Source organism: Acanthopagrus latus, chromosome 9, assembly GCF_904848185.1.
Source record: "Acanthopagrus latus isolate v.2019 chromosome 9, fAcaLat1.1, whole genome shotgun sequence".
In the NCBI taxonomy this organism is placed as follows: Eukaryota; Metazoa; Chordata; class Actinopteri; order Spariformes; family Sparidae; genus Acanthopagrus; species Acanthopagrus latus.
The window spans coordinates 10,827,130-10,851,639 of NC_051047.1; the positions used below are offsets into that span (position 1 = coordinate 10,827,130).

At 42.6% G+C, this 24,510-nt stretch overlaps 1 protein-coding gene across 1 annotated transcript in view; it reads left to right on the forward strand.

Moving 5' to 3' along the window:
- Nucleotides 1-18,910, forward strand: part of nck2a (NCK adaptor protein 2a) — a 40,645-nt gene extending 21,735 nt beyond the window's left edge. The window contains exons 2-4 of the mRNA XM_037109938.1: nt 5,360-5,601; nt 13,742-14,511; nt 15,981-18,910. Of these exons, the coding sequence (XP_036965833.1) occupies nt 5,376-5,601; nt 13,742-14,511; nt 15,981-16,175 (1,191 nt within the window). The 5' untranslated portion in view covers nt 5,360-5,375 and the 3' untranslated portion in view covers nt 16,176-18,910. The remainder of the gene's footprint in view (nt 1-5,359; nt 5,602-13,741; nt 14,512-15,980) is intronic.
- The last annotated feature ends 5,600 nt before the right edge of the window (nt 18,911-24,510 follow it).

The following is a 24,510-nucleotide window of genomic DNA, read 5'->3' on the forward strand; positions in this document are numbered from 1 at the left end:
CAGTCACGTGGTGTGCTGATATCAGCCCTTGAGCTGTTTTTGTTGTCGGGCTGCGCAATTCTTCTCAACCCTATTTTGAGCCGACCACGAGGAACCCTCCCGATGTTGTACTTGAGACGTCTTTGCATGGTTTGAGTTTTGGTCATTTTGATGGCATCCACATGTACGGCACCCATTTTCTCCCCTGAAACTTAAGAAGAGCAACCGCTAAACCTCATCACAGGGAGGCAGATGAGCTTATGTCATCTACCACACCCTCAGACTTGGGGCCTGTGAGTGTGTGAATGTTTCCTGTCTGTGCATGAGTGACAGACTGAGAGCTCATCGGGGTTGCCCGTTTCACAATATAGCTGTCACTTTGCAGCTGTGCATGTGGAAAACATTGTTCACACTGACTGCATGTGAAAGGCATCTAATTATGTGCTGGCCGGGTTGTGTTGTTCGAGACAAGTCTTTCTGTGAAGAAGATCATTAGATCCACGGTGGCTGTTACAGTGAGTCAGGCGTCCGCATGTTTCAGTCTGTTCACTGCACTCCTAATGCTTCAGACACTGATTGCCAGTAAAGCAGTCGTCCACCACTACTGCTAACAGTGTGGAGTGGAGTGGAGGGGGAGGGTGTTGGAAATGTCTTCCATTGGCTGAATCCTGCCTGTCTTTGACCTGAATGCCAAACAGAGAGAGCTCTGCCAGACGTTTTTTTTTTTTTTTCTTTAAAACATCCCCTCTTTTTATAATCCTCTTTTACTTTCCCTTTCTCTTTGTGTGGTGTTGAAAGAGCCTGTGAGCGTCCCCCCCCTTCACCCCCCTCAGTGAATCGAGTTGTGAAGTGCTGGTGAAGCCCAGCTCAGCAGTCTGTCGCTCATCTTTCCTTATTTAACTCTCTCAGCAGAGGAATGAGGGGGTCACAAAGAGCTCGAGCTCTCAGGCTTTCCCTCTTTTTAAACCTGCTCTCTCTCAGATCTGTTTGTTTTCTTTTGTGTGTGTGTTTGTGGGCTCTCCCTCACAGGAAACACGTCTTTGTTTGTTCAACCATCTGTCTGTGAACCATATCAAGGAAAGTGAGTAAGTGGCTCTGATTAAATGGCGAGTGTAACACAACATTTTCTGTTAAGTGGATTCAGTTTCCACGCGCAGTTGACTCAAGCACAAATGGTTTCAAACCAGACTTTCCGATTGATTTCTGTATAAGCTGCCCTCATGGATTTCATTGGTACGTTAACTGTCATGGCGTCTGAGCAGGCATCAGAATGAGCAGTGGTGTGCAGTATGTACTGAGGCTGCCTGTCTGACACACATGGTTGCCCATCGAGGAGGATGGACTTGATTTGGAGTGGCGTTCCCATCACTCAGCCTAACGAGCAAGGTTGTCAAGGAGACAGAGATATTGGTATCATGGATGAGGGGGGAAGCACTTAAGCAAGCATGGGAGAGTAGCCCATGTTATTCTGCCATGTTCCACAAAGCCACAAGTGGAAAGAAATGACACCGAGCTAGAATGATCGTGGAAGTGATTTGTTGTGTATGAGAACGCTTCAGAAGGTGATTTCACTCCTAACCTGTTTGGTTTGGTTCAATTCTGGAAGTGTTTGCCTGTTTGGTTCACTTTGTGTTGGCTGATGTAAATGCTGTCCTGTGCAACCCACACCACAGGGCCACACAAAACCTTAGGATTTGTAAAGAGATATGTGATGCAAATTTTTTTGGGGTGCACCCAAACATGGCCCAGCTACTGTGTACAGGGCTGAAGCACGATTGTTTCTCTTCCCCATTCCCTCACTGGCCTGCACTCACATTGCTTTGCCCACACAAAGTCATGGAATTAAAGGCAGGACGAGGCGTTTCAGGAGCAGTGTTTTCTGTGGGAGACGGGAGCTTCTGTTGATGTGGACTTTGACCTTTTTATCTTTCAAGATCCTTTACATGCACGTGAACCTATGTAAAACACTGAAGGAAATGGGGGGGGGGGGGGGTTGGTAAACATCAGTTCAGTACTTCAAAAGCTAAAATAACAAATGAATCACCTCCATCACCAGTGAGCAATACAGGCAATAGTCAACAATTGTGTAACAAGCCAGCCACTTGACTGACTTCCTTCCTCACTGTGTAATGAATCATCTGTTGTTTGCCCTGGAAATAATAGGAAATAGAGGGAGTAGAGGGGATTTGGTATTGACAGGTGGCCAAAAAAAACCACACCATCCAGTCATTTTAATCCAGAAATGTTACTTGTCATTTCTTTGAAGCGTAGTCTGAAATGACCTTATGCTGGTTCTAGGTCTCTGTGACAGCAAGAATCTGTAAGTCTTTGCTCCGAGCTAGAAATGAAGACCACTGAACCCTTATTTGATCTACTTTGTATTTCAATCTCTCAAGTGTTGCAAAAGTAATACCATGGAGCGAATTCAGCAGATATAATCAGGTTTTTTCATCCGTCCATCCATCCACGCCAGGAGGAACAAATGCAATAAAATGAAAGGAAAGTGGCAGCCTGGGCCTGAAGCGGATAGAGGCCACAGCACGTTCACATACCTCCTGTCTCCTGGAAGACTTGACGTCACCGTCCCTCATCTTGTCATAAATCTGCCCTTCCACTTTTATTTCCTGTGCTCTCAAAAGAATCACAGCTGCTGTGTTTTTGTCTCGTCCTTTCCTTCGACCTGATTCTTTCACCATTTTCCTTCTGCTGCCTTTGTTGGCGCAGTAAATGTTGTCACATCCTGGGAAGTTGCAAACGTAACTTACGGTGAACTTGACATAAAGTCTCCCAGTGGTGTGTTGCACAACCCCATCGCCCCTCCCCCTTCCCCTCCACCCTACTCCTCTGTTGTCCCTGTCCCGGCCTGTGAAGAAATCCAGTTTGACAGCTTCAGTGATGGCAAGCAGAGGCACATTCACAAGTGCAACGCTCTACTGTACAAACTGTTGCACTTTTCACTGCTTCTTGTAGAGATAGAGGAGAAGCTATTTGACACATGTCACGCAGTGACACACAAGCCTGCCTTTGGCCGTGGCTGTAACTGTAAGAATGTATTCAGTCATGGCTGCACTGTCTCTGTGGTTGTGGCCTAATTGAAGTGGAATTGAATGTCTTTGGGTGAAAAAACAGCCAGCTCCCATTTACATTTCATAAAATGTTGCCTTCATAGAAGATATCAATCTTTCCACCAGTAATGGAATCTTTTTATATGCTTTAATTTGTACCGCTACAGTTCTCATGAGTCACAGTTCTGTTTTGTGGTTTACGCTTTATCTGTGCTCTGCCCTCTCATTAACGAATGAAATGTAAATGACAATACGAGTTAAGGAAAATATAGTCCCCCTGCATCGTTAATGTGTGCCAGTGGAAAATTGTGCATTGTTGTGCACGTATAGTTAATATGCATGAATGTACTCACCCACATGCTTCCTTGCACTCACATTTATCAGATGTGATCTTTCCATTAAATAGTTTGACTTGGCTCAGTTACTTATAAGCTCTGTAATAAGTATATATTATGTGTAATTGTCTTGTAGAGGATATTTAACTGTTACCGTGTCGCTGCCATAAATCATAGTGTCCCACAATAGCTACTGATAACCTCACATGAGATTAGATATGAAGTAGACAGTTTTACATCATTATTCAGGCTGAACAATTGCAGACACTAAAGCTTTACAGCATCACAATTCATTCTGTATCTTTAAATTCACTGCTATCTTCAAAGAGCTTCTTCACCACTGAACCATTTTTTTCCGTCCTTTTATTTATTCCAGCGATGTTGTTTCCAGCCGCAGACTCATAACTCGGCGGCGAGCTAAATATAAACCGGATTGCTCGGATAGTTCTCATACCGTGAGAAGCCTTCCATCACCAAAAAAAGAAAAAAAAAAGTTTTTGCAGAGCAAACTTTACTGATCCTTTTCCTGCGTATTCTGAAGAACAGGCAATCCTTTTCTTGTTTGCCTGTCCGATGAGCAGATGCATGTAATTCCTCAGCAGCTAAGGTGGTCCAGCAAGCCCATGTCAAATCACTTCACCTACGGCCTGGTGAAATAGAGCATGTAATCGCTCACTGTCTGTCTCAAAAACTAATAGGCAAGGCTTTGCGTGCGCGTGTTTGTGTGCGTGTGAGCATGCAGAATGAGCACATAAATTGATTTTGTGTGTTCGTGCTGCTTTCTACTAAAGAAACCTTTTTCAGAGGTGCTTTTTTGGGCCTGAATGTTGCAGTGTAGAGGGACTCTTGTCATTAGACCTGTGTGCCTAGTCATGGCTTTTAACTGTTGAAAATAATTGATAATAAATTGTTTGCGCACTATTTTTCTTTCACATACAGGTCTGACCAACAAGATTGTATGTGATTATTGCGCCCTTAGTGATACATTCACAATGTATAGTAATATACTACAAAATAGATTTGTACAGAGAAACTGGATTGCATAGCATGCAAACAGGATACAGTTGAGTAGTCTTACTTATAAATATAGTATGTAAACTGTGTAATATTTGTTATACATTTACATATGTATAATGAGTATGAATATGAATAAATAGGATAAATAGGTGAGACAGGTAGTGCAAGGTAGCTCTAATGTTGGGTTATGGTGTTTTATCAATGACATATGTGAGAAATGATCTGTGTTCCCCAGAGCCCAAGATGATGCCCTCAAATGTCTCATTTTCGTCCAGGGCTCTGATGTGACCAACTACGTGATGATGATCCCATTCAAGGAAATATCAGTTCAAGTGCCAGTTTAGGCTCTGGATATTACCACGAACTGTAAACTCATATTTAGCTTGGTTATGTAATTAAGCCTGGTGATGAACTGGCAACCTGTCCATGATGTATCCTGACTAATGCCCAATGTGAGCTGGGATAAGCGGTTTAAAAGTCGTGTGCATGGATGGATATGGATTATTTTGTAATGACTTGTCACTTGTCACAGCAAGACCTCACAGCCTCACACACACAAACACACACACACCTCAAAATAAGACTCTATGATAGAAAGTGATTAAATGTGTGGACACGTTCACAGATTTAAGAGGAGCTGATATACTATGTAGTCTTGTTTCAGTCATGGATTTTGACAGAAACTCATTCACTCACAGTATTTCTGTCTTAAAAATCGTATCAGTTCATTCAAGTAGTCGTGATCAACCCATCTGCCCCCTAGTGGCTGCTTGAAGGTGTTGCAGTATTTACAAATGGTCATTTGAACCAGTAGCCTATATACCACTTGTTTGTTTTTCATCTTTGCCCTATGACAAATTGTTCCTATACTAATAGTAACATTGAAGCTGCCACAGTCTTCTTTGTGGTACTTCTTGAGCCATCTTTCTCCTCAGCTCACCCCAGTCCTTGTCTTCTCCACAGGAGGACTCCATGAAAGATGACAGAGGAGGTGATTGTTGTAGCCAAGTGGGACTACACGGCCCAGCAGGACCAGGAACTTGACATCCGTAAAAACGAGCGTCTCTTCCTCCTGGACGACTCAAAGACCTGGTGGCGTGTCCGGAACGCCGCCAACCAAACTGGGTACGTCCCATCGAACTATGTCGAGCGCAAGAACAGTCTGAAGAAAGGCTCGCTGGTGAAGAACATCAAAGACACGCTGGGTAAGAACAACTTAGTTGCACTCTGCTTGGAATTGCTTGTGTTTTAGTTGCTTGTGTGTGTAAAAGTTGAGTCAGTGTCAGAAGATTTTTTTTTAATTAAAGTGGAAATTCTGTGCACTTCCTGTCTAATGCTCTGTGTTGGGGAGCTGAGGTGTGATCATTAACACTGGTCAGTATGTGTGGATGCATGTGTTAGCCTCAGTCCTCATGAAGTAAAATGATTCCCTCACTGTGTCTCTGTCTCAGCTGGGAGCTGTCACTGCACACTCCAGGGAGCCTGTTGAGTTGGCCATTGCTCTCAGCTGTCAGCACGCGGTCTCTCAGTCCCCCAGTCACGACTTGAATACATTGGACGGTCCATGTAACCATAGCTGCCAACCTTTTAAGAGGGACTGTGGTGCATATAGTATGAGTGGATTTGTCTGGGAACCAAAGATAAACAGGCGATTAATAGGCTTCTCAAAACTAAATGGGGCTTTTAGCTCCTTCATAGCCTGCTATAAAGATTATGACGGACCTAAGAAAATGAAATAAATCTAAGAAATGGCTTTTATACATATAAGCCAAGGTCATTTTTAAAGGTCCCTCTTGTAACAGTGAGACAGGACCACTGTGTCATTTCAGGCCCTAGTCCTCACATACAAATATTTTTGTAAATTGGGTTTGAAGCACTGCTCCAGTGATAATCTCTGTCTACTGGGCACGCATCGTGCCGTTGTAAACAGGAAGCAGATTGTATACTCTGGTCGGTTGCCTTGTTTCAGAATCTGCTATGAATGAAGCAGTGAAACGTGACTGCTCATCACAGAATCTGGATAACTTGTCAGCAGAACATTGTAAGCACCCGTTTGTGTCCATCTAGATTTAACTTTAAACAATACATCATCCATTCCTTCTCTGTACAAGCTAAAATACTCCAATATCATGACACACTCCGAGATAACGGAGTATGTGTGGGTGTCCAAAAATGTCAGTTTCTGCCCAGGCAGACATAAACAATGAAAACAGCATTTCTGAATATCTTCACCCTGGGAGGACTTTACAAAAAGCTCAGCTGTCTGACCTAAACCAGTGTTTATCTGTGTACGAGAGGCCAGAACACAGAGCTTTGTTTTAAGCAATACCAATGTGGACAGAGCCTCAGAAATCACAGAATACACATTTCATTTACATTTAAAGTTGGCTGCCTTGTTCAAAATAGATGAATAAAAACAAAGACCCCACAGCTGGACATCCCAAAAGTTTTCGTGTTCATTGCATTTTAGTATAGCATTGAGCTGTCAAAAATAGAATTGCAAACCAGGTACTGTCACTTGACATCAAACAGTTGATTTGTCAGTTGGTTGAGTCTGACTGAACAGTCGATCATATTCTCGCACCCTATTATTATTATTTTTTTTATTTTTTTTTCTCAACGCACCGGTGATCCGAACATGTGCACTCACCCTCTAACTGGCCGTGATTTGAACCTCTTCAATCAATTGCCGGTTCCAGCTTTTTAAAATGTGGAGTTTTTGTCTGTTTTATAGTTTGTTCAGAAATGAAAACCTTTTATGTTGACTGGAAGGACAAAGCGATATGAAGAAGTCAGCGCAGGTTATGAGAATTTGTGACAAGCATTTTTCAGTATTTGCTGATGGATAAAAAAATCAATCAATTACCTGAGAGAATAGCCACGTGGTTCTTTATTGAGTATGAATAACATGACCTGACTATTCATACACTCATGTCTTTATTTCAAGGATGATATGAAAATGCTTGCGCACCAGGCAAGCATAAGACTGAAGCTTGAAGTGCTGCAGTGTGTGTGTGTGTGTGCGTGTGTGTATGACACACATAACACCCCCACATGCCTCTGAGCCATGGCTTTAACCTTTTCCTGACACAATTATCTTGTTCTTTGGTATTTTGATATTTGCCAGTGAGCTCTTTGTACAGCTGTCGACTCTGAGTCTTCAGCTTCAGAACATCTGCATGTCACTGAGCCATCATGAAATTGGTTTGCTTTATTATGACTGATAGTCAGACAAATGATCTCATAACCACTTTGTATTACATATCAGGCTTCCCAACAGACAATCTCATTTATTTGTAGGATTGTGAATTTGGAGTTGGGGGCAAAATATAATTTGGGTGCTACTGAAGCTCCCCATCAGCTGCAGAGTACAGATGCCACAGATGTGACAGCCAGAAAGCAGCCTTGACAGAGTAAGATGGCCTCAGTTATAGACACGTGTTAAACTAGACTGTTTTGGCATGTAGTTCAAGTCGAGAATGAAAGAATTGAAGTGGGGAGAGGGCAGGTTGGAGCATGGCACGGAAATCCCTCTGTTTTGACAGTTTTCGCATCAGTTACTTCTTGTCACAGTGGTCTTGGGAGACGGAGATGGGGAGAAAATAGAAACATGCGGTAGAAATTCTAACCAGACAGAATGATCTGAAAGTACGTTTGTTATAAAAATAGTAACTGTATGGCCCTGACAGGCGGCCATATTTAGAGTTGGGGATGAGGAGAATAGAAAAAGATGAAGGCAGTCTGGTCTAATGCGCTGATTCCTCTTGGCTCTGTGGATACCAGCCCTCGGGGGGGGAAAACTCTGCAGCTTTATGTGGGCCAGCATGGCACAGCCTGCCACTGTCACCCACACCCAGGGTCTATTGTGCGCAGAGACAACATGTACACACCCCTGCCCCCCCCCCCCCCCACTCTTCCACTTCAATACAGTTAACATCAGACCCCTGTCTGTGTCGCGGTAGGTCGCTGCTTTTCTATCATCAGTAGATTGATTGGTGGAGAAATCAGCAGCCTAATGGTTGTGCTGGAATGATGGATTACCTCTCTGTCCCCGACTGTTACATTTCAGCTACAACATTATATTCCATTTCAGTCTAAGTAGTTTGCTTCCAGCCTGGTGGGCCTTTAGTGTTAAAAGCCTGAGCAAATACGATAGGCGAGAACATTTTCACGATGAGGTGATGAGCAATAGGTGAGGTCAGGGGCTAATGGAAATTACTCACCCACTTGAAAAAAGAATCTGACTGGCTGAGAGTGCGATTACTTCATCCTGGCTCCTTTTCCTCTCTTTATCGGCCCTTCGGTACATCTACGTCGTGATTATGAACCTTGCAGGTAGTCGGCGACTGCTGTTATCTCCAGCTTTCCCCCCTCATTTACTGTGCTTTTAATGTGGTTATATCATCGACAATCCATACAGACAGAATTGAATTGTAAATGGCTTCATGCTGCTTCGTGCCCCAGTTTCCTCTCACAGGAAATAAAAACAGTAATGGGTGAAAGAATTCAGCAGTAATATTACTCATTGCTGAAACTGGGCCATTGCTCACCAGCAGAACCAACTGCAAGTACGATTTCAAGAGTTTCTACCTGGCAGCTCAGCGACCATCAGTTAGTGTGTGGGTGAGGTGTTTTAAAAGTACTTTGGCTTGTCCGCAGGTCAAAAAGCATTACACATCTGCACTCCATTTCACTCTGTACTTTCTAATGAACATAGTTATTGTAAGCACTGAGTGAAATAGCCCCATTTTCTGCACAAACAAGCTCAAAAGTGGGCAGAAAATGTTCAGGTGGGTGAAACATTGTGTGGTCTACAGCAGTTCATTCAGGAAGCTTCTAGTAAGATCTTGGATTTCTGCTACAGCCTCCACAGATCTTTTCTCTAGACTGTTTTTTCAGAGCCTGGCAGGTATAAGGCTTACATTTTCTGGTCACTTGCACACATGAATAAAAGATTTGTGGGGTCTGCTGGTGGCCTGTTGGTCTAAGACTAATACAGGCTATACAGCTGCATGTCCTCATTTGAAAGTTCAATGTTTTAGTCATGCTGGTCGTGAGTTTCACTGGGGTCACTCCAGAAATGATTATGGATGATACTTTGGGTGTTCAATGGATACAAAGTATTACAATAACTGACACATTAGTGGCACTTTTAGGGCATTAGGAGCCTTAGCTATGTTGGCTAAGCTAATAATTATAGAGTTAATAGCATTCACTCAATAGAGTTGCTCAAAAAAAGGTCCTCATGATTGAATGTTAAACCAATCACTTTAAGAAAGACAATGTGCATCCTGTTACTGTGGAAAACGTTGGTTCCAGTTAAGGGACAGGATGCGCCAGAAGTGATAATTCATGAAATATATCATGGAGGTAAGGAATAAGGTTGATAGGCATGGCTTTAGAAAATGGGAAGAGATGGTTTTGTGCCAGTCAGTGTCCCACTTTGGTCTAAAGTGAGAAGGGGACAGATTGCCATAAAATGTAGCAGATGTTCACATCCCCCTCAGGATGAATGGCTTTCAGTTCCAAATGCAAATGTTGTGTGTGACCAAATACCTTCTAAGATGGTGACATTCTCTGGAGGCTTAGCTAAACTTCATGCTTTGTACTAATTATCAAATATGAACTGCTGAATAAATAAGCAAATACTAACCTAAACATCGACATGAAAGTAAATCAGTGTGAGTATACTAAGGTTTGCGTTAAGCTCAAAGCACAACCCTGCCCAAGCACTGTCCAACAGAACCGTGAGCATGGCTGGAGAGTCACCTGATCTCCTCTGCAGGTATGTGCACTCTCTACAACAATGAATGTGCACATACTAACTCAAGTCTAGCCCTTGTCAGGGCAGGAGCTGCCATTGTTTTCCAACTCTGTAGTGGCCAGTTTTGACAAATGTATAGCAGCACATGGGAAGGCTGCTATACATTTGTCGAGAAGCAAAAAGCAGGAAAGGCTGAACAAATTATTTTGACTTTCGGCCATTATTTGATAGGATGGCTTAGAGAGTGACACGAAATAAGGGTGGGGTAAAACACCAGCAAAGGACCACTGGGTGAGATGAGCTGTAAAGGCACCCCAAGAACGTGATGTACATTTAACAAGCCAATTTGATTAAGGCTAAATGCCAAAACCTCACTTTTAAAGTAAGTAGTAATTTAAGCCTTTAAGTGACTCATTCTTGCACATAATTCATGGTGCGTTTAGAGGCATGAATTATGTGCAAGAAGAGTGCGTGATGTGCAGGCGGCTGCCGGTTAAAGCTTTCCAATTTATTTTCATTTGTCTCTCTGAGCCCCCATTCAGGTGTTACTAGTTTCGCACACAGTAATGCATAAAGACCCTGTGGCACTTATGGAATATTGAGAACAGAGCAACACTGTGAGGGTTATTAAAGGGCTGCATGGCTCATCTGTGATCCACTTAGAGTACTCTTTAAAATCACAGCACTCGCTGACACTGTACTAATGCTTCATTTAGGGGCCAGGTTGTGCTTTTTCATTACTGCACACACTCGGCTGGTGGGTGGTGTGGTATCGTGCATGCTCATTTATTACAGTGACTTCCGCACTGCCCTCTACTGTAAGTGACGGAGTGAAGCAATATGCTGCAACATGCAGTCATGGAGGCTTTCATCAACTCAGCTCCCCCTGAGTTGGAGTCCTCTGGGCTTGAATATCTTGTCTCCCTCCGCAAGATGAAGAGGTAGGTGAAGGTTTGGAGTGAATGTGTGGGAGGAGGGAATACGGTCTGCTGCTGCTCTAACCAGCAGGCCAGTGCCTTGAAGTGGAAATGACTGAAGTAGAAAGGTGTGTATGTTTCTGTGTGCAAGTGTTTTTCGCTTGGCTCAGGAGAGTGTGTTCCTCTTGTGTGTGTCTGTTCTGTACCTCATGGCAGTGACAGTCCATTTCATTTTTCCTAAGGGGGCGCCTGAAGTAGGCCCGGGACTCAACCTTTGTCTTTGGTTTACAGTCAAGAGACGCAGAATCCTCTCGCGCACACACCGCTATCAGATATGTAGGATACACACCCCTATCCATAAACATGATCTGCTTGTTATTCCCGTCTCATCCTTCTTCTTTGCGTTTTTGTCAGCTGTGGCCTCTGATGTGCTCGGTCTACTGTCTGTGTGAGAAACAGCTGCCAAGGGACCCCTCGCCTTTTTTTCCACAGCTCTCTTCCTCTTCTTCCTCTTCTCGCTGCCAACAAGTTTCATGCTACTCTCTGTGAACCCAGCAATTTTCCAAACAATGCAAATGTTCCATTCACCACTGACATTTCTGTGGCATTTCAGCAGGCTCTGTGTGTGTGTGTGTGTGTGTGTGTGTGTGTGTGTGTGGTGGTGGTGGTGGGGGGGGGGGGAGCTGGGTGATTAGCTGTCAGGAAACTCACTTCAGTCATTAGCAGCACACAGCAGCGTATGCTAACACCAGCCTCAACTGTCAAGTGAGCAGTTTTAAAACGTTGTCAGCCACATGGTGTATCATTATTATTTTAGTATGAATTTGAAAAGGGGACCTCCTCTGTTATGTTCAGCTGAGACTCTTTAGAAACTTTAAGTTCTGACGTGTGCAAACACACATTTAAAGACGTCTTTGAAAGTACCTGGATGGGAAAAGTCAGAGACAGGTAAGACAGAGGCTGACTTTGTTCCTGAATATGTCTGTCATTATCAAGCCCATGGTGCCTGCTCCACTTTTCATTCCCTGTCTGCACCACCTATTTTCATCCCTTTGATTAGTATATATGTGTATACGATGTGTAGATGGTGTCGACAGAATACCAAGCAGATAATGAGCTTTCATTCCAGTGGGCATGAGTAAGAGGATGTGGTTCACTCAGTGCGCAGCTCTGTGTTAATTCTATTATCAGGCATATCGATTAGGCGTATACACCGCTGAAGTTTCTCATAGGATGTCCTGCATCCTCTAATTTCTGATGTAGTTTTAGTGCTTCTGAAGGCCCACGAGTGCAGCTTGCAGCCTCACTTAGTTTCCTGCTGACCTAAACTGCCTCCTCTCCCGGGGGACCTTTCTCTTCTTTCTAAAATCTTCTTTCAGTCTTAACAGCTATGAAGCTGCTATAATCAATATTTTTATGGTAGCAATGGATCAAATGACTACTTATGAAAAAAGGATGCCAGTAGTGACAAACCAATGGAGTATTATCACCTGACTCTGCAGCTCCCCTCAGCTCTACAGAGAATGTATGCATCTTTCAGTCCAATGTTTTAATACCTCAAAATGTAACGCATCAGTTCATTCCCACGCACAGACTTTAGTCACAGTATATTCAAGTATATTTAGCAACCAATTTTATAATTTTTTAACTTTATTTTTGTTTATCCATCTGAGAAAAATTATGCCATCCGTGATCAATTAAATATTGGACAGTTTTCCCTTTGCACTGCACTGCCTACCTACTGACAAGTCAACATGCCCTGCAGAGAGACGGAGGGGATGTTCTCTGGCCCTTCCCTGTAAACACACTGTGATATTTCACGTAACACTCTTTGTGCTGTTGTCTTGTAAAAGCTCATAAGTGCACCTGGTTCAGCACCTCGTTGGTTTGGATTGTCAAGATTAGCTGCATTCTTGAAAGCAAACCTCTACCACATGCGGCTCACCTTCTGTTATGAAAATGTAATCAAAGGTGAAAAAAAAAATCCTGTGCAACTTTATAAAATGTACTGCTTACAAAGAAAGTCAACAGAGCAGACACCAGACACATTCTGGGAGACCTAGACAGAAAGGCAAGGCAAGCCTCTGTGTGTGTGTGAGTGTGCATGTGTGTGGAGACACTACTAAGTAGACAAAATTAGTGAGTGAATTTTGGACTTGCATTAATTAACTAAACTAAAACATGATTCCAGATGTTTCTCCGTGTCTGCTGGATGTGTCACTAAGTAAGTGTTTGCTAACACCTTTGCCGTGTGAACTTTCTGAGATGATGATATTTCAATCCTGGCAGCGACCGATGTTTTCTACAGTTGAATTGCCAGCATGAGAGACACAAGGTTGGATGTGAGACAACATTTTTAGCTGATCTGTATGAACCAATATCTGTGCAGTATTTCTTTAGAATGCTAAATGCTCATGCACTGTTTACCTGCATGCAAACAGAGCTGATAGGTCAGTACTCCTCGGACTCCCATCGCAAACTAGATCGCTTATGGAAAACGTGTCCCCCGTCTACCGGTTCTGCATTTATGTGCAGATGTCTGGTTTATTTTGTTGGTTTGTTTCATCAAATGCAGGTTGATGTCAATTTAAAGCAAATTGGAGGAAAAACAATTTGGTTCTTGTTTTCTGTTTAACAATTTTCTCTTGTCTGTTTATTGTGCAGGTTTGGGAAAAACTAAGAGGAAGACAAGCGCTCGGGATGCTTCCCCAACGCCGAGCTCAGACACGGAGTACCCGTCCAATGGCAGTGGGGGCGGAGGGGGTGGTGGAGGAGCAGCTGAAAGAATCTATGACCTCAACATCCCCGCTGTGGTCAAGTTTGCGTACACAGCAGAGCGAGAGGACGAGCTGAGTCTGGTCAAGGGCTCCAGGGTCATCGTGATGGAGAAGTGTAGTGACGGATGGTGGCGGGGCAGTCAGACAGGCCGCGTGGGCTGGTTTCCCTCCAATTACGTACAGGAGGAGCTCGGAGGGGCCGATGACCGAGGGGAGGGAGATTCCTCGAGGGTCTACCACGGAGGCTCTCAAGGGACTTTGTTGGCCAACGGCCGTGCAGGTGGCCGCGTCGAAGTGCTCCATTTGGTCCAAACGCTCTACCCTTTCAGCTCTGTGACCGAAGAGGAGCTGAACTTTGAGAAAGGAGAGGTCATGGAGGTGGTGGAGAAGCCCGAGAACGACCCAGAATGGTGGAGGTGTAAGAACTCACGTGGCATGGTGGGCCTGGTGCCTAAAAACTATGTGATGGTGCTGGACGAGCGGCCCGACCTGCCGACGTCGAGCTCCCCGCAGAACCGCTTTGTGGCACCGGCGCGCTCAGGGAAGTTCGCTGGGAGAGATTGGTACTACGGCAACATCACCAGACACCAGGCCGAGTGTATACTCAACGAGAGGGGAGAGGAGGGTGACTTCCTCATACGAGACAGCGAGTCATCGGTGAGTGTGTAGGGTAAGGTCATGGCAGAAGTGTATTAGTAATGCTGGGAGAAACTCAAATAACGAAGAGAAGATTTGATCAATTTTAGCAGAAGGAAGAGCAGATTTTAGAAATATAGCTCCGAAGTAAAAATAAATACAAACCATATCCTGTATGACGTGTTCTGGGTCTATATTTAAGAGCCAGGTGTCAAAACGTTGAAGAAGTGCCAAGCTGATTACACAGTGATACAAATGAATGCTCAGAATTCGTGACAACTGGTCAACTCGTTTGTGAAGCTTGTAAGGAGAATGCGATGGAGCACTGGAGCTTGTATTGAAGCTCAGTCGAGGAGAATGGCCATAAGAAATATAAGTGAGAACACTGTTTAGTGCCACACCGCTTCTGCTTGACAGAGCTTCAGTTAACGCTCCAGCAAAAGAAATCCTGACATCTCCTGAACTATCTTCAGTAACAAGTTGACCAATTCTCAAGTAATCCTTGACTAATTGGTGCAACAAACATGATCCTAAGAAAATAATTAGTAAGTGCAACATTTCTTATATTTTGCATTGCTGTGTTTGTGTTTGATAAAGTAACTGTGTATTTGTGCTTTTAATTTGCAAACCTCTCAGTTGATGCTCAAATTAATTTTGATTGAAGAAGAGGAGAAAGACACAATCCTTCACAAGTCTATCCTGCAAAAATTAATGTTTTTCAGTATTTTTTGGGATTAAATATATGTCAAACCATAATTTCACATGTGAAATAAATGATCCCTTATACACATGTATTAAGGCCATATAAACTGTAATGTATGACTCAAATGGTTTTGTGGAAAAAAAGGTATGTCCACATTGAAATCCTTAAAATGACACTTATTCCTTCTCTCCCATCAAAAAATACCAGAATATATGAATATGTAATTAAAGGTGCTGGACACAAGATGCTTCCTGCACTGTAAAGTCTGGTCTCTGTGTTTTGGAAGCTTCAAGTTTCACCTTTTTGTGTGCTTGATAATGGACCATTTTCAATGAGCACAGAGAATTTACAGTTGAGCAATGAATGTATGAACAACCCTCCACTGTCAAACTGTGCACTTGCATCGTTGCACATGTTGAAGCTCAAACATTAAACTGACGGAACAAGAAGGAAAGGATACTTAAGACAAGGAGGACTTTTATGTCACCACTAACAATAAACATTTATAATACACCTTTAGGCAACTCCTTAAGCATGTCTAAGTTAAAATTAATGTTACAAGGACCTGGGTTTTTTCATTTTGAAGCAGTGATCGTGAAGCATTTTTTCTGTCTTTAAGGATCAACATTTCTCATTAGTTGTTTGAGAAACGTGGGTTCAGATCTTTAAACGTGAGAGTACACTGCCACCTGCTGGAGTAAAGCAATCTGTCTTTAAAATTCATTGCATGTGTCTTTCTGTTACATTTCTAACCCTGTCAATGACTGTCTCCTCTGTGTACTTTCAGCCCAGTGACTTCTCTGTGTCTCTGAAGGCGGCCGGTAAGAATAAGCACTTTAAAGTGCAGCAGTTGGACGGAGCGTACTGTATCGGCCAGCGCAGGTTCACCTCCATGGACGAACTAGTGGAGCACTACAAGAAAGCCCCCATCTTCACCAGCGAGCATGGAGAGAAGCTGTACCTGGTCAAAGCGCTGCTGTGATTCACACATCCTCACACCTACACTGGATCTCTCTCACAGACACACACACACACACACACACACACACACACACACACACACACACACACACACACACACACATAGGTTCCATACACACTAAACACACTTAATACTAATGCCACTCCCTAACCGTCTTAACTCAAGCCTTAGCTCTGGACCCTCCCGCTTGTGGCGCCTGTACCACATCCAGATCGCACTCACTCCTCTGAGGTGTCAAGTCTGTCGCCCTCTGGTGGCGACTGGGCGATGCTCTTTCTAGCTGTTCAACCAAGCAGTCAACCCCCGAGACAGTGAGCACTGTGTCAGCCGCTGCCCAGCCGCTTCCTCCACATGCAGCACAGCAGAACAAGCCTCTGTCTCCTGAATGTGCTGTGGCCTCATCCGCCGCTAACAGAACGCCTGAGGCCTTGTTAGGGGTCGAGCTCTCCTTCTGATGTCATACATAATGTCCATTTACTATCACGCACATTGTAGGTTACACCATTGCTCTTAAACCACACAGGAGGACAGACAGTTAACAGTTCGAATAGGACTCGAGCCTCTTGAGGGACTTTAATCTGGTGTTGTCCTGTCAACTTGCTGGCCATTGTTTTATTTTGTTTGTTTATTTTTAAGTAAATGCTTCTTCCTGAGTTAACTACTTCTTCTTCTTCTTCTTCTTCTTTTTTTTTTTTTTAAAGCTAATTGAAATTCCTATCGGGATGTTTGAATCATTGCTCTTTCATACAATGACTTCACAAAGTGACCAGAGCCACTCTCTTGCCTTTTTTCTCCTAATTTTCATCATTCCGCTACATGATTTCTCTCCCTGTTTGAACTTGTGTCTTCTGTCACTTTCTCAAATTCCTCCGCAGACCTGGTCATTAGTAGTGATGTTATTGAGAATTTGAACGTGAGACTTTCTCCAGTACATCTGAGGGGCAGCGTGGGGAGCATTAATGCAATAGGGGAGACCTCTGATTTCCTGTAGAGTCTGAATGTTTTTCAATGTAACCAAATGTGCCACCCTGTACCCGTACTACTGGCTCCAGGTCTGCACTGCACTCACCACACTTGGCATTCATTCATAGCTCTATGCTCGTGCTTTATATCGTCTCACATAAAACATGTCCCTGCCCTGTTCTCCAGTATGTGTCTGTAGCTACATGAGGATACTGACTGAGGAATGATTAAAAAAACAAAAACAAAACAAAGCTTCTCTTGGTAACACTTCGGAGCAACTACACTTGATCTGCTCCAGCTCTTGTGAACAAATGCAGTTATGAAAGAGTTCCTCTTCTGATGGAGCATTTGTCAAAGATGAGTGCGTCTTTGCAAATCGTGTGATTACACAGAGGAGAATGTAGCAGGAACAGTATAATTGTTCTCAATTAACTGAACAATTTGGTGATTGACTGAGACCCCAATTATAGAGTAACACAGAAGGGGCAGCCCTGAGCCCTCCACTAATGAATCACAAATTATTACTCATTATGTCAATAGAGGATTTGGAAATGCACAATTAATGAGACACTGCAGCAACAGACTGCAAGGCGACGGCTATTGACCGCTCGCTAAGTCCCTCCCCAGAGCGGTGATTTTCCAATCATAGTGTAGCAAACACAGAAATGCAAAGGCAGGTCTCTCTAAAAGGAAGTCAGCGAAAGAGAGAGAGAGGGCAAGTCCCAAGCCTAGAGAAACAAATTGAATGATGTGATTATTTGCTCTAACGTCATTGACCAGTTGGATGCCTGGCTAACGAGCATTCTTCATAACCCAATCGCCAGAATAAAATGTGAGCACTGTATGTTTCTGCATATATTAGGTCTAGGCACAAAAGCGCTTGGTTAGGGGTTGGGAAAAATGCACCACAAACGATAAAAATAATCTCATTTTGTAGTCTTAAACAGTCGTTTCTTGCTTGGCAGCCATCTTGGCAAAGTCTAATGCCGGCAAAGGTCCCTCCCTTTCTCTCCTGACAAGATAGTCAGCACAAGTACATGTCATCTGAGCATGATAGGTGTCACATGTTGTAGAAACGTTGATATGAAGCATAGAAAACATACACATTTATCCCAGTCGTGCTTTGCTGAAACGTACAACAATCTTTTATTCTGGCAGCTGGCCTGTACCACCTGTAGCAGTAAGGAGACATCACTTACAACATTATTAGCCAGTTGGCCACAGTCAGTGATGGTTGTCATTCAGGATGGCAAAATCTATGCGAAGCCAGCCTGGTGTCTGCCTCTGAAATCAAGTACAAATGTTGAGTGGTTAAAGTGCCGTCGTTTGCATCTTAAACCGACGCTGATGCTGTGCGAGAATGAAACGCTGGGCAGACGGAGCAACAGAAGCCAAGGGCGGCGGGACTTAACGATCGATCAGTTTTCCTCGTCTTGTCCTGTCAGCAAACCAAATATACGGTCATCTGGTCTATAATGAAAAAGTACTAGTTCAACCAAACGTTTTCAGTGTTTCTCTTCTTTTGCTATGTGCATTTGTTTACCAATGGAAGTGTTGTTGATCGCGGGGTCCTCAGCTTTTATATGATATATCTGAATGTTATTGAGCATTGTTATTTAATTCTTGTCTCCACTGTATGTATATATTCAAAATAAGATGAGGTGCATATATGAATCGTTAAGATCAAACTATGGTACTGTATCACCGACAACGTGATGAGAATTGAAATACTTTTGTTCAATAAAATTTTTTGAAGAATACTAAAAATCAAATGTGTTGTAGCGTGTGATTGGTGGTAATCTTCACAGTGCTGCTGGTTATTGTTTAAACGGAGCTATGTCTTCTTATTACCGCTACTGGCAGGTAATAGTCAGTGTATATGTTCATTTGGAAGCTGCAACACATCAGGAACAATCTGGGATTCAGTGTCTGTCTCTCAAGGACACCTTGACGGGTGGACAGGAGGAGCCACAGACTGAACAATCAACCCTGCGCTTAATGGCCGGCACACACCGCCACCTGAGCCTCAGCTGCCTGATCTGTCTTCCAAACCTGTGTTCCCCTGGTACAAAAAGGCTTACACAGCCACCAGAATTACAAATAGGGCTGGAGTTAAAAATGGTTGACAAAAGGGAAACCCAAGGCAAAGTGTTCAATTGTACAAGAGTCTGCAGCCCCGTTAGAAGGATGGAACACCATTTTGTTGAGTGCTGTCTTAACACGTCCTGTATGTTTTCAACAATACGTTGTTTTTTAGGTGCCATTAGGCTTTGTAATTATTCAGTGTGCATCTGTATCCTGTGGATTGGGGCACTGTCATCCCTACAAAGGTCACTCCCATCAGGATAGAATTGTTTCCTTATTGTTATGCTGGCATAAGCTGATAACTCAGAACAATTTTATTGATTTGCTGCAAATCTGTCTGTGGGAACAAGTGAACAAGGCCATACCAGCAAAATGCTCCTCTACATCATAACAGAGAAACCGTTTGAATGTTTCCCCAGTCATTTATTTACATTTTCCTTGGATTTTTCACATCTGAAAGATATTACGCACTCAATAAACAGTGGTAATTTTGGAATTAAATAGGCTTACACTTGTAAACCATATCTTGTAAATAACGAGCCTTAGGGATGAGTTCATCCAGAAATGAGAATCAAGTTGGAATCTCCCAACGCTGATGGAAAGTCAGGTGAAGATTAATAGTCTACAAAACTTCTTGGGAGTTTCACAGGAAAACAGCGTCACAGCATTCTGCAAAATTTGAAAACTTCAGATGACTTTCCATTGTTGAGTGAATTTTCATTTTTGGGTGAATTCATTCAATAATTCAGGTCTCAAGTACTATATTAATCTGAATGATTTGATACTTAGAGTTAACTAGACCTGATTTACAAACAGTTTATTCCAGTAGTGCACAGATTTGATCAGGTGCTTGTATGTTGTACTCTAAATATGAAATGGCTCATCAACTATTGTTTATTTTGCAGAATGTAAAACTACACATTTGTCAAAACTAAGACGGCAAACTACAACTATAAACTATTATGTTATCTTAATATGGCCTGAACAAGCTAAAAACTCAAAATGTGCACACTATTCTATGAAATCCTGTTTTGTTTTTTTGTGTTTTGTTTTTTTCAGTATCGCTGCGGTGCTTCTACATTCTGAGAGTTTGGCCTGTGTATAAACTCTGTCAGCCATCATCAATCCCCTCAGGCCGCTCAGGTCCTGTCTATAGACAGCTCCGTCCCTCACACTGTATCCGTCAGCTGGTGCTCCCACAGTCCGCCTGATCTTCAAGGTCACATGAGAGTGTTTTGCATCTGCCTCAGTTTTGATGGCAGAGAGCTGCCAACAGTTGGGATAACGCGCTTCTATGCGAGGCTGACGGCCGCAGCCTCTCAGCAGACCTCCTGTGGTTTATTTTCTGTACCTGAGAGCACGTTACCCTGTGGAGGGATGTCTGCTTTTCACAGGAACATCAGCAAAGGACAGCATTATTTGTTATGGTTAACAGAAAAAAAGAATGGAGGCGGAGATATTTTGACCTTGCAGAACAGTCGGTGAAGTTTGAGCTGCAGTGCCTGTAAATCACCACGCGATGGCAGTATCGGGCTTCTCGTGTTGTCATTTTCAACATCCACACAAACAATGAGAGCACAGCAACAGGTTGGTTGCTTTCCAGTTGATGCAATGTGATGCAGTGACACTGGGATTCTGCACTTGAACTGGGTCTTTAAAGAATAACTCAACATCTTGAATCTACCTTTGTGTCAGCGCATGTTCAGTTCTCTTGTTTTGCCAGCAATCGATGAAACATTGCCAGCCAAGCAGACATCGTTAACAAACAGCACAATGTAAAAGAACTAACCAAACATCAGTAGCTGAACACACATTGATACGCACAGGACAAAGGGCTAGTAAATCAATCCTTCCACCCAAAATCTTATTATTAAAAAAATATATTATTAATGATAATAATAATGATATGATCATATGATTATGATTCGGTACTTCATATTATTAAACCTCACTTTTACTTTTTGGTCTGACCACCACCCAAAAGTGGCCAGTGTTGAAGTGGGAAACCTCCTCATAAACTAAGAGTGTTCCAAGAGAGTTTTTTCTGTGGCAGTTTTTTAAAACAAATATTATTATTATTATTATTATTATTATTATTATTATTATTATTATTATTATTATTATTATTTATCATTATTTGTATATATTATTATTTGGGGGGTTGTTTTGTCCATGGGTCAGTTGGGGTAGGGGAAGTAAGGAGGGAAAACTCTGGTGGGGCAATTAATAGTTGGTGATTGTCATATTATACATGGATAAACAAGAGTATCGAGCTTGTACTGTTAGGTCAAAATGATCATTGTCAAGTGTTATACACATATATACAAATACTGACTGTCATAGACAACCTAACCTCCAGTATTGGGGGGGGAAAGAAGAATTGATCACAAAAAAATGTAATACAGTGGCACAAGTTTCATGTGCAAGTGGTTTGAAGCTGTGCCTGTAAGGCTTATACAGGGACTGAAATCTGTTGTTTGGATAAAATAGAGCACTTCCACAGAGACGTGTATGAGAGAGGCAAAGGTAAGCATGGTTTATAAAGTGTAGATGAGTGAAGCTATGATGAGAATGATTACTTTGTGGTGCAACAGCATAAAGGATGTTTTTTTTTGAGGAGGATATCATGAGTCAAAAGAGAACCAGAGAGGGAAATGACAGACAGATTGGACTAAGTGAAGTATTTGTAGGGCGGAATCTATAAAGCCTCATCAATACAGCAGCCTGGTTGTTAGGAAGCATTAATACAGACAGGATAATGATTCCTCCATCTTGCTCCTCAAACCTCCCTCTACATTATTCAGCCCCTCCATACACTTTGCCCTAATGGAAATGCTTTTATCCGATCTCTTTCTCTACATTTTCACTCGTTCCATGTCCCTTCAACATGAAGTGGCTTCTTTCTTAAAGGATAACGGCTGGAGATGTTTCTGTAATGGTCTTATTGTGAAATCTTGTGAAAAGCCCAAAAGCATCAATGAATCTATCACATAACCACACAAATATATCGCACAATTGATCGAACATATTTGCTTTTAAAGAAAAAAAAAAAAAGAGTTAAAACAACATTATGTAACTTTTGTACCTTGCAATAACATCATGTTGATGGCCCAGTGTCTTTAACAGGGTGAATTTATTTCTGCAGTGTGTAACTTCAGTGAGAGGGTAGATCACAGTATTACATACATTTGTATTTACCGCATTGTTGTTACACTCAGGAACAGTAGAGGGCACCAAATCACACAAAATGGCAATTTCTACATAATGTTGCTTTAAACTATCAATTGTCCACCAAAACATATTTTTGTTACATGAAATTGTGTTTATCTGGTCAGATTTTCTTTTAGTCTTAGGTTTTTGTTTCTCCTCTGTCAGATATTTATCTATTTTACAGCTTAAGCCCTTGAAAAATCATTCAAACGAAACAATCTAATGAAGAGAAAAAAAACAGGATCGCTCAAAAATCTTGTTTACACGGCGGTTAATAACCTTCAGCAAGTCTGGACAAGTAGACCCCGACTTGATTTTAGGTGTTTCAAGTTAAGTAAGTCAGATGTCATTGAATTCTATTACTGTCAAGAACGATTCCAGTCACATTAATGAACCACACCACCGTGCTGGATGACACGTTCCCTCATTACTGTGGAAATGTACGGTGTGGTTCATTCTGACTCACACAAACACACACACGCGCACACACACACACACACACTATCCAGCCGCTGTAAACAATGTGATGTGATGATGTGCCCACACACAGCTCTCTCTCTCTCGCAACTTGCTTGTGCCACCACCCAAAACTCTGCATTAAAAGTTGGTCATGAATATGTTACTCGTGACTGTCGTTACACACCATGGTGAAACTATCACGTAAACTTCCTCATATACATATTTAGGATTAGTCCTCTCTGTAAAGTAAATGCACAGTTGGAAAAAGTCTCAGTCAGGCAGAAATGTTACGGATGGTTTTAAACACGTTCACCGGCTTCCTCGATCGCCCTCTGACGCTTGGTCTGAGAAATCTCGCGCACCGTTGCCTCAAATACAATCATGGATTCCCGTGGTTTGAACATTTTTGAAAACAACACAAATTCAACTACATAGGTAACAAAGCGCTCGCTGTTTTGGGACATTTTAAAAACAGAAATTACATTACATTATATCTTTAATCTTGAGCTTGTGATAAAGCTATAGATGAAATTCCATTTTTGCTTGGAAAGACATGCTTCTACTTGTCAGATAAAAAGAGGCTTATCTCGGCCGGTTTGCCTTTGCCTGACATACAGGGACGCACTCTACATTCATTCCTCTTTTCATTTCATCGACAGCAAATTGCCACATCACTATACACTGGGGCTGGCGGGCACACTTATCTGTAAAGCCATTACCACCATCTTAAGTAACAGCTAGATCCATACATGGCAAAATGTGGCTCTTTTCTTGGACTTCAAGTCGCTTCTGTCAGTGTGTGTTATCTATTGTGTAATGTGTCTGTAATGTGCTTAATTCTGCTTATCTAATGTGGCCAGGACACGCTCATTTAAGAAAGGCTTTCTTAGTTGAATAAAGGAAAAAAAAACTGTATGATGAAAATTGATTCTGCCTTTTTAAGAGAAGGAGGTATACGTGTGTGAGCTAGTTTTACCACTTTGGGTTGGCCAGCAGGTGATTTTCAGTGGCCCCTTTTGACCCCCCCTACAAAAAAATGTATGGGAGCGGCCCTGGATTCAGAGATTAATGTGTCAGAAATCAGATTGTTGTTCTAAGCAAAAATGGTATTTCTAGGGCAGTGCATGTAACTCTAAAACACTTTCTAGAAACTGGATCAAATGTATCCAAAGCACGATCAGCACGGCCAGCTTAGGTAACTCTGTGTGGTGTTTTGCTTTCTATTAGTGGAGTTCTTTGAGTCTAAAACAGTCACATTTGCTAGTCATGTCACTATCTAAGTATGGAAAATCTGTGTTTTCGACAAAATATTTTACTGAAATGGACCTACTGGACATTTGGGAACAAGAGAAGGCGACGTTTGCTGGATTTTGCAAACACAGAATCAGTCAGTACATTTGAACTGCAGAGCAGAAGTATCTTGATCAGCGGTCTCAAACCTTTGGACTCCACTGTGGGAAAACCAGCAGCAATCATTTTCACTCTGTGAAATAGCTGAAAGTAACCAAGTCTGTGAGGTCCGTCCTCTGTCGGAGCGCTGTGACTCGTCCTCTGGCCAACAACAGAACGACACAGCATGAATTCTGCTGATGTCCTCAGAGGAAAACAAACTTTGGCA